An 11,029-nucleotide genomic window follows, 5' to 3' on the forward strand; every position below is an offset into this window, starting at 1 on the left:
GTTTAGTTCATTTATATCATATAAACCAGACAGTGACAAATGAGCTCTGGGTTCATGTAACACTGTTTAACAGATCAGATGATGATTTATTAACCAGTGGAGTCTGTACTAAAGTCGTAACTATGGCAAACACACATGTTTGCATGCTCATGCATTTGTTAGGCTAATGATGCCTGTCAGTACTGAAAAAAAAAATCAAAGAAAGGAGTTATTTGCATGGAGAGTCATGTTTTCTTTGACCAATGTTCAGGATGAAGATTCATTTGAGCTGGGATCTGCAATGTATTTTCTAACAGATATCAACCACGCTTTATTATATTTATATTATAAATGAACTAGTGTAGTTAGTATTAGCAGTATTTCGTTTCGTTGATTACCTACTTTTTCAAAAAAAATAAAAACTGCGACTCCGGTGGGACTCGAACCCACAACCTTTGAATCACTTCACTAGATTCGCCTAGAAGTCCAATGCGCTATCCATTGCGCCACGGAGCCACCTGTTGATCGTGTTCAACTTTACACATATTATTCTTCTGTAAACGGCGTCTGAAGTATTTTTTTCTTGGTGTTTGTCATTTAAAATGTTTATTAACCTGCTATATTATTAATATTTATGTTTTGTGCATATTATTCTAGCTCCTCGGTGTCTGTGTTCGTGTTGTGGCGTGTCACTCATCCGACGCTGTAATTGGCTGAGACGGACGGACACGTGACACGGAAGCGAACGCAACATGAACGGGGTCCGATTGTATCATTGTAACTCATTCACAGAAAACAAATAAGAAAAGTTTACAAACATATTTTATTAGATGATAAGTTTAAATAAGGTTACTGTATCTCAACGATCCTCCGACTCTAACAGAGAGGTGTGAACTACCAGCATTACTCCAACAGCGAGGACGGGCTTGTGGGTATTCCTGTTTTGTAGTCGTGAATTTTACTCTGAACCTCAAAGCCCCAGACTCCACAATTAAGGTAAAAACGCTAGCACTTTTATTAAACATATCGTTGAGTTGTTTTTGTTAAAAGAAACTGTTGAAAAAAATATTTTGTAAAAAAAAACAGTTTTTACATTATTTGTAATGTACTGTTTTTTTTTAAGTTTAAAACAGTTTAGAACAGTTTACGTTTAAAGTTTTTTGTCACGATTTTGTATTATATTTGATTGGAAACATGAGTATTGTGAAACACTGGCGCTGTCTGTGTGTAAATAGTCTCTCTGACTTCATCATATCTCTGATTAAAGCATGAGCGGCCAGCAGGAGGCGCTGCTGCAGGAGTGTCTGCGACGCGCGATCAGCGGACCGAGGAGAGACACGCAGACCCCCCGCCGCGGTAATTACTGACGGACTTGCTTTAGATACAAAGTAGCCCTGCTGTTTGCAAAAACCGGAAGCTTACGATATAAAAATAAACACGTATATTTATGAATTATTTATTTATTTTGGTTTTAGAAAATAAACGTGATTGCTCTCCCTACAATTCAACTCTTTATTGTTTTCACTGGCACGTCTCTTTGACTCGTGCTTCTTTGAGCCTAAATTAAGTGCAAATTAAGTATTATTCAAATCAGATAGCTACTCTAACTTTGTTTCTCATATTTTATCTTTATGTATTATCATAAGTCATAAACTCACTGGTTTGCATCAGAAATAGTTTTAGTGTTTACAGCCCGTCTTGCCTAGAATCAGAAAATAGCTTACGTCCTTCTTCAAAATAAGCATTTATAACAGCAGCCCAACAAATATTTACACACTTTATCCAAATGAATGTTTGCATTAGATGATAAAATGCAAGCGGTATGCAAGTCCAAACAACACTGGACCCCATTGATTTTGATTGTGTGAGCGGAGAAAGACATGCAGTGTCCAGTGTTCCTGTTAAACTCTTGACCTCTGACTCTCAGAGTCGTTTCCGGACGATCTGAACACGCTTCTCCAGGAGGCCGCAGACAGAAAGTGGCCGTTCGTCGAGGAGAAATGGCAGTACAAGCAGTCCGTGACGTCTGAGGACAAAATGAACTCTTCGGATATGATCAGGAAGCACCTGCCGCAGTTACTGGTGAGGATCAGAGCGTGTGTGACACAAGCGAGCGCTGCTGGATCTGAAGGATGCTGTGATTGCAGGTGTTTCTCAGAGACAGCATCGCGGCCGATGAGCCGGAGTGGGCGCTCGCAGTGGTTTTCCTGGTCGACCGTCTTCTGTACTGGATGGACGGCTCTCATGTGCTGTTGAAGATTGCTAAAGCGTTGCACAAACGTTATCCGGACGTTCCCATCGCCCCTCAGGTCATCATCAGACAGGCTCGAGTCTATCTGAACACTGGTGAGCTCTTCACGCTGTGTGTGTGTGTGTGTGTGTGTGTGTGTCAGCTCTAAACCATAACACAGCTCTTTGGTTTGATGTGCTGCAGGTAAACTCCAGAAAGCAGAGGTCATTCTCAGCAGTCTGATCAGTAATAATGCTTCGACAGGTACTTTCACTCATGTTTCAGCTCATTGTCTCCGCTGTGTAAACACAGCATGCTGTTTCTGGTTCATTGTGATTCAGGCTCGTGGACGTATCAGAAGGCCAGCGATCAGACGCTAGTGCAAGCCGTCAGTCTTCAGGTGCGCGGACAAGTGCTGCAGACGCTCGGTGAGAGAGACACACACTTGTTTCACACTCGATTATATGTTTGGATCATCCGATCAGACATGTCTTTTATTGTGAATGTATAATGCAGCATGTTTTGTGTTTATCAGGTCTGTGGCTTGAGGCTGCTGAGCTCATATGGGCGTCTCTGATCGGCTTTTACGCTCTTCCACAACCTGATAAAAAGGTCTGGACACTCTTACAATGAAACTCGACCTCTATCAGTCCTTTGTTCTGGAGTTGTAGTGTGTGAAAGGCAGTCTTGAATCTGAATCAGGTGTTGTTGTTTTCAGGGCATTGGGACGTCTCTCGGGCTCCTGGCAAACATACTGACCTCCATGAATGACCGAGACTTCGCTGCACTTCAGAAGAAGTCTCACATTGATTTGGTAACACAGTCTAAAATGTCCTAAAGCAGTTGTTCGCCTGTGTTGAGCTTGTTATTGGACACTATTTTCTGCTCTTCCAGAGTTTTCTCGGAGAGAGTCGCCATCGTCTGCTGTCCGCGGCGCGAGCGGCTAAAATGGCCGTTGTGTTCAGTCAGTACGGATCTCTGTACGTTCTGACCAACGTGGTGAGTTCTTGAGAATAAACAATCATATCTCCTTTTGGCTCCTTCCACAGATACTTCATCCGCTGTCCTTTTTTCTAAAGCATTACAAGCATTCATTTTTCTGTAGTGACTGCAGTCATGTGACTTAAAATTTCCCGTCTTTGGTAACAGGGTTGCAAAAGTGCAAACCTAATTAAACAGTAAAAAAAGAGGTTACATAATGTAACTGCTCATATAAGATTTAGTTTGGCTAAATCCAGAAATTAAGACAAAGCTTTGTACTCCATTTAAATATTTTTTATGATTTTTAAATGCTTATACACATTAAAAAAGTATTATTACAGAGTTAAGTCTTATATAAATGTATAAAGATGAGGTAAAAGAATTATGACTTACTAAGTTATGAGATAAACTATGAGATAAACAGTTACGAAAAAGTCAAATTTATGACATAAAAATAAAAATTATGAGATAAAGTGAAAAAATTTGGGGGTGGAGATTATGAGATAAACCTCAAAATTATGATATAAAGAGTCATAATTATGAGAAAGTAAAAATTCTAAATTGGCAAAATGTGGAAATTAAACAATTGAACAATAAGGATTGTTCATCAGACTGACAAACCCTGTTATTATACTGTATTTATGTTTTATTTCCCCCTCTTGATGCTCTCTTGCAGGTCGCCCAAGGCATTTGTTTACTGTCTTACAGTTTCTCAAAAAAATGCCCTGCGGAGGATCAGCGGCTGTACCTGGTTTTAGCGAAGGAGGCCTTTGAGATCGGCTTGCTAACAAAGACGACAGGAGACGTCGTCACCAGCAAGCTGGAGTTACACACGTTCCTCAAAGCTGCTTACTGCTTAGCCACGACTCACAGATGGATGACCGGCCCGTCCGAGAGGGTCACCTCAGCCATGAGCGTCTGTCGGGAAGCCATGACTGTGTTTGTTGACTACTGCACTAAAGCAGATTCAACTTTGTGCGCCGAGATCATGGCGAAGATACAGCAGATTAAGTTGCTGTTGAAGGTAGAAACGTTTCGTAATTCCGATCCACGCTCTTTTATTCCCGACAGCTACCGTTCGATGGAGTTCGGGTCTGTTTTGTTCACGCTCAGTGATTTTGCGAAGGCACTGGATGTTTTTGGAAAGCACCACAAGTCTGTTTGTGAGGCGTTCGAGAACGGCGTTGGAAGTGGTTCGTGCTCGACTCATGCACAATGTATAACGGCGTTTCAGACGGACACCGAAGTTCTCCCAACAGAGATCCCGAAACCCCCGGATCATGGAGCAGATCATTCAAGTCTGTTTTCCTCCAAGCGGAATCCATCTAGCAATGGATCATCATTGGTTTTGGTTGATCATAGCTGTCATACTGTCGATGAGCAAAGCAGCACTGGATCTTATGAGTTGGTTGATGACTTCAGCAATGGGAGTCCAGAAGCAAACATCATCAACCCGAGCAATCAAAGTAGCACCAGTCCATCCGTTCCCAACACCTTTAGTAACAATAAAGAAAACCAATGTCAAGGTCAAGCCATTCAAGAGCTCGCTACAACTGAAGATGTTGAGATCAACCCATCAGAAATGCCAAGTATCCGATGGAGAGACAATCTGGATGCAAGAGCGTCTTCCAGTTCCTTCAGCAGTGGCTCTTCATGGGAACGTGTATCAGGACAGTCTCAGAGTGGCATAGAAACCGAGGAGGACGTTATAGATCCCTCTCATGATAGCAGCAAAATCAATAACGATGCAAAGGTTGGCTGCACCAAAGGTGGAAGCACTTCCTCGTTTTCCCTCTGCGATAGTTCTGCGTCCTCCTCTTCATGGCAAAAACTGTCTTTAAGCCCCATCGCTAATGTAGAGCGGCTTGAGTTAACACACAAGAAAGAAAGGACGGATCAGCATCTTCAGGTCCCAAACAAGATTCAAGAATGGCAAGAAACCACTCTGCCGTCCACCGAGAGTGACCCGTTTGAGGAACTGGGGTTTGAGCATCTCTCAACACCTGAGAAGTGTCAGCCCGCCAAACCCTCGTCTACAGGAGACAACGCACCGCTGTGCAAGGACTGCTTCGAGAACTGCATCATGGGAAGTGACATCCTGACTGAGCGTGACTACAGATCTCTTTTGGCTGGAGTTTGTCAACGCTGCCTTGTTGAGAGACTGCCGAACAAACCGCTGGAGCCTCTGGAGCCCGGACAACTGGAGCAGGCCTACGGTAAGAGATCTGTCACAGTGTTTCTTCTGCAAACTGAGGTGAACGGTTGAACAGATGCACATGTCCTCATCTAATCTGGCAGATGCCATCGTCCTGAAGTACTCGAAGGCTTCTGACGTCTGGATAGGCTCTGAAACCAGCGTGTACATTGGGAAGCTGATGGGTGTCCAGGGCAAACAGAGGCGAGCCATCCAGGTGCTGTACCTACACCAGGAACAACTGCTCAACAGGTACAACTCGTTTCATTTTATCAGTTCACTGTTACGTCAGAAGAATTAAAACATTGCTTTTTTCTATAGTTAAACAGATTTTATCTCCCAATCTATTTTTTAATGTTCAAGTAAGAAGCCTGCGAGGATTAAAAATCAGCACATAGCTATCTTGCCACATTTGTAATAATAATAGTTTCTAAATGTGTTGTTTACAAAAGTGAATATTTTAGGACACACTTTTTTAGCCAAAATAAATGTTCTAAAGCAAATAAATAATATTAATATTAATATATACTATATATATATATATATATATATATATATATATATATATATATATATATATATTACAGAACAAAATAAATAATTAGTATAATATGTATTAAATATTGTTTTTTTTTTTTTTTACAGTACAGAGTTACTGTGAAAGTAAAATATTTCTTTGTTTTGTTACATTTTTAAATAATCAACCAAAAACAAAAAAGTCCTCACACCAAAAGACATAAAATTAGCCATATCACAAAAATCACTTTAATTTAACATCTATAAGGTGAAAAAAGTGAAAAAAAAGTGGAAGGTGTCTTAAAAACAACTGAGTGCTGAAGAAAGCATGAGCTTAAATGTCTGTTTTTAAGATCTGTTTTTTTTTTCACTTTTGTCATTTTTGTATTTTTTTTTATTAAAATATCTTTAAATCTCTGGATATTTCTTGATTTGCACCACTGAGAACGGACTGGCTATGTTTTTGGAGCGCATACAATATATTTTTTGATGCATGTCATTTAATTTATTTTTTTTTAATGTTTAGAATATTGTTGTTATTGTTATTCTACAGTCAGTGAACAGGGCTGGGGGGACAAGTTTTCCTTCTTTCTTGTCTGTATCTGATGATATGCATGATTGCACTATAGTAGACAGAAATGTTATGAATATTACTATGTGCATTATGTTATGCCTTGTACACTTGCTCTCCTGCAATCTTCAGCTATGTGGGAAAGGAATACCTGAAAGCTAAAGGGCTCCACATGCATCTTGATGACGTGGAGAGACAGATGACTGCACAGTACTACGTTACAGAGTTTAATAAATGCCTGTACGATAATAACGTCACAACCCAGATCTTCTTCATCCCGTCTGAAGTGCTGCTGGTGAGATCCACTACTTTATTTGCTTTATCAGCCCGGTCAGAGTACTGCATGTCTGTGTGTGTACATCTAAAACACCTGTATTCTTAAACCCACTTCTGTATTTGGACAGTGAATCAGTGAAACAATCAGTGAACATCACTAATTATTGTATATATTTTTACGGATAATTAGTTTGTGGATATGGTTTATAATATCAGTTATGATTAAGATATTTCCAACATGAAAACAAAAGCGTAGACTTTAATGTAGTTGTATTCACACGTGTGTTTCAGGTTCTGGAGAAGGATCGTATTGTAACCTGCTTGTCTGCTGAGCCGTACATGTCTGGGACATTTGTAAAACTCACAAACAACGCAAGAGATACTGACAAGAAACATGACGCCACTAAATACGGCATCGCCTTTGGTCATTTCAGCTACGAGTTCTCCGGTCATCAGGAAGTGGTGGTGGATCTGCAAGGTGAGAGACCGTTTCATTGTTCAGCAGTCATTCTGACGTGATAAACGCATGATTGACTTTACACGGCAATTTGACTAAAAAACATCACATGCAAACATTTTAAGTTTTCGGAAATGTATGTAATTAGAGGAATTTTCTAATTAAATCAGCACTCGTTTGCATATGTTTCTAGAACATGAATCTAAAGCCATGTTGAAAATTCCTGGTCGATTTTGTTTACATATTCAATTTAAAGGTTTTTACTGAAGGGATTTTGGATTTCTCTTTTTATTACGCCATAAACCAGAGAAAAAAAAAATTCACCATGTTTTTAGGAATAAAATGTTATAAAAAGGCATGCAAACAATATGTGAACAAACCCCTCAGTAAAAACCTTTATAGTATAGCGAGGAATACATCTCTAGGTTTTGGTGTCTGTAAGTTCTGCTGAAGTGGAGATAAAACCTTTATGAAATGTTATGTTTAAATTATGCATTATCTAATTAAATGTGCACTAGTTTACATACATTTCCAGAATCAACCACTTTTCCTTGTAGCATGGTCAGATTTGTCTGTAAGCATATTTTGGTATCTTTGTATGGTCTCATGCAACACAAATGTTTATTTATTATTATTAAAAAGTTTAATTTGTGATAAAAATCTAAAACTTAAGAGCTAGGCCTTCTATAGCCATCTAGTGGCCGTTGATATTTCATTTAATTGCTATTTTTACACCAACATATGTCTCCGGGATCGCCAAGCTTGCCACATTTTTAAGTTTCAGCCTTTTCAACTTACTGGAATGAATACTTAAACTGAAGTAAAAAAATAAGTAAAAGTAATCTCATACTTTACATGAGAGTCAATAAAGTAATTTTGTAATTTTATAGGTAAAACAAATTAACAAAAGAAGTGCATAAATTGATTGTTTTTACTTAAGTGAAGATAGTATGACATTTATTTAAAAAAATAATAATAATTAAGGATCACACCTGAGACGTTTGAGCCCAAATTTATTCATGAAGGATTCGTTAAGAGCTGCTCTATGAAGGATGCTTGAGGGTTAAAGGTTTTTCCAGAGCGGATCGTGGTTTTCTCTTTTAATCACTCTATAATAGGCCTGTCGCAATAATCACTATATCGACTTATTGTGCAATATATAAACATGACCTCAAAACATGACGCAGTATATCACCCATTATATTTACTTAAAAATGAAGTAACTGTTTTGTCCATTCCACTTGTGCCTATCTTTAGCAGTTTCTAGTTCATAACGTGGTGTTGTCAGTGCTTGCTCAAATCTAAAAAGTGCGAATAGGAAAGGTTCATTTGCAGAACTGTGTGCATCTGACTGCTGAGTAATGATCCTGTATTTCAGTAATAGTGTGTCCTCCTTCATTTACAGAGAAGAGAGAAACATCTGTAGATGGGGAAATTATTTGCGCATTTTTCTTTTATACTGCTTGTTACTTTGCACTTTTTGTTAGAAAGTGATCATTTACTAATTATGTATCTAATATTTTGATACTTAATTTCCATTGCCTAAATATTCTTAAAAATTAAAAGTTTGTCATTTGGAAGTGTGTAGGCCTTCCTGCATTATTATACGCTTACATTATGATTTTATATATTCTTTGGCATAAAAGTGTCTTTAAAATGACAGTAATATCACTTATCGCCATTATTTCTGGGGCAATAAGAAGAAGTTGTTAAAGTGACAGAATTACTCTATAAATCAAAAATACTGTCACCAAGTTTCAGCAAGTTTTTGGGAATAAAGAACTGTTTATAATCAGGCAGATGACATATGAACAAACCCTTCAGTAAAACCCTTCAGGATACAGAGAGGTGTAAAACTGATACGCTTGGTGTGTGTAAGTGCTGCTGAAGTGGAGAAAGAAACTAAGAAGGTTCCTTTTGTAATATTCTCCTCAGGATGGATAACGGCCAACGGGAAGGGCTTGACGTACCTGACCGACCCTCAGATACACTCGCTCTTGAAGTCCAGGTCTAGTAACTTCCAACAGAACGGGATCAATAACTTCCTCAAACACCAGCACGGAGACGAGTGCAACGAGATCTGTGGAGCAGCCGGACTCAGACACATCAGATAACACTGACTCACTGTATACAGTCAAACACTGGCCTAGGATTCACACTCATAGAACATGTGCTGCTATAAAATCTTGAATAGTTTATATAAATACATAGGCTATAAAGAAAGAACAATGTTTGCATGAGAAAAGAGGAACTGACTATTATCAGTAATACATTATCTGACCACAAAGACCTTTGGCTTCTGTAAATCCAGAAATATCTGGGTCACATTGTGCCAGAGTCACATGATCGTCATCATTAATGTCATGTGACTGAAACCAGATCAGCTCCATTCCAGAGCTTCAAAACAAACGCTGTACTCTGCTGTTTGATCGGGACATGCACAACACAGGTTTACTTTAGAGGACGAAACATGAGACAATATTTCTTACTGTCATGGAAATATAAGGAAATTGTGATTGTTAAACCTGAAAATTAATAAAATACTTTTTATGTAGTCTTTCTGTAATGTCTGTAGTGCTTATTCATGATATGATGGGATCTGAGGAGCTTCTTTATGAAGGATTGTACTTCTCTTTTTATCCAGTAGATGAATCAGTATTTTCAGGGAACAGAAGTACTATATACACGACCGGTCAAACGTTTGGGATAAGACTAATGTTTTTTAAAGAAATCTCTTCTGCTCGTCGAGGCTGCATTTATTTACATTTATTCATTTAGCAGACGCTTTTATCCAAAGTGACTTACAGATGAGGACAGTGGAAGCAATCAAAAACAAGCAATGATATATAAGTGCTATAACAAGTCTCAGTTAGCTTAACACAGTACACGTAGCATGGGATTTTAACTTATATAATAAATAAAAAGAAAACAGATAGAATAAAAAAAAATATCAAGAGTACTGAAAATAATATTAATAATAATAATAAACAGTAATCTTGCAAAGTTATTACAATATAAAATTGCAGTTTCTATTTTAATATCCTTTAAAATATATTTTCTGTGATGCTCCGCTGTATTTTCAGCATCATTCCTCCAGTCTTCAGTGTCACATGATCTTCAGAAATCAGAATAATATGATGATTTATTACCAGTGTTGTGCTGACAATTATTTTCCTGGAAACTGCGATACCTTTGAACTGAAGTGTGTATTGTTAGAAAAGATTTCTGTTTTAAATAAATGCTCTTCTTTTTAACTTTTTATTCATCAAATTACCCAGAAAAAAAAGGATCACAGGTTCCATAAACAAATCTGAAGCAGCACAACAGTCATCGTATTAGATAATAAATCATCATATTATTCTGATTTCTGAAGATCATGTGACGCTGAAGACTGGAGGAATGATGCTGAAAATACAGCGGAGCATCACAGAAATAAATTACAGTGTAATGTATATTAAAATAGAAAAACATTATTTTACATCATAAAAATATTTAACAAAATTTATATATTTATTCCTGTTTTTTTTTTTTTATTATTTTTTTTTTTATCATCAAATAAATGTAGCCTTGATGAGCAGAAGAGACATTAAAAATGGTTCTGATCCCAAACTTTTGAACAGTAGTGTGTGTATACATGCATTACACTCAAATCTAACAGAAAGAAATGATTGGAAGTGCATTAATCCCAAGTGCTCAGGTGTATCTCTGCAGCAGGTGTGTTGTTTTCGGCTCTTATGATCCACACGTCACGTTCTCCTGAGAGCTGAAGGAAAAGCAGAAGTGGATTCAGGAGTGAACTCAGAGAGCTGTGAATGAGGAAGTGCT

At 38.1% G+C, this 11,029-nt stretch overlaps 1 protein-coding gene and 1 non-coding gene across 3 annotated transcripts; one reads left to right on the forward strand and one right to left on the reverse strand.

Annotated features, from left to right (window-relative positions):
* Window positions 1-404: 404 nt before the first annotated feature.
* trnar-ucu (transfer RNA arginine (anticodon UCU)) lies at window positions 405-495 on the reverse strand. Its single transcript is given in 2 exon segments — window positions 405-440; window positions 459-495. It is a non-coding gene; the product is annotated as a tRNA-Arg (tRNA).
* A 196-nt stretch (window positions 496-691) lies between these two features.
* alpk1 (alpha-kinase 1) lies at window positions 692-9,758 on the forward strand. Of its 2 annotated transcripts, none has more exons than XM_052603301.1 (14): window positions 692-975; window positions 1,233-1,335; window positions 1,907-2,061; window positions 2,127-2,325; window positions 2,414-2,473; window positions 2,551-2,637; window positions 2,745-2,821; window positions 2,928-3,023; window positions 3,104-3,208; window positions 3,867-5,406; window positions 5,489-5,636; window positions 6,604-6,766; window positions 7,039-7,225; window positions 9,140-9,758. In XM_052603301.1, the coding sequence occupies exons 2-14, from the start codon at window positions 1,248-1,250 to the stop codon at window positions 9,316-9,318; spliced, it is 3,084 nt and encodes a 1,027-aa protein (XP_052459261.1). In that variant the 5' UTR covers window positions 692-975; window positions 1,233-1,247; the 3' UTR covers window positions 9,319-9,758. The 2 variants fall into 2 exon arrangements, with proteins under 2 accessions (XP_052459261.1, XP_052459262.1); XM_052603302.1 differs by having other exon boundaries at window positions 1,247-1,335.
* The last annotated feature ends 1,271 nt before the right edge of the window (window positions 9,759-11,029 follow it).

This window comes from Carassius gibelio, chromosome A7 (genome assembly GCF_023724105.1).
Source record: "Carassius gibelio isolate Cgi1373 ecotype wild population from Czech Republic chromosome A7, carGib1.2-hapl.c, whole genome shotgun sequence".
NCBI lineage: Eukaryota > Metazoa > Chordata > Actinopteri > Cypriniformes > Cyprinidae > Carassius > Carassius gibelio.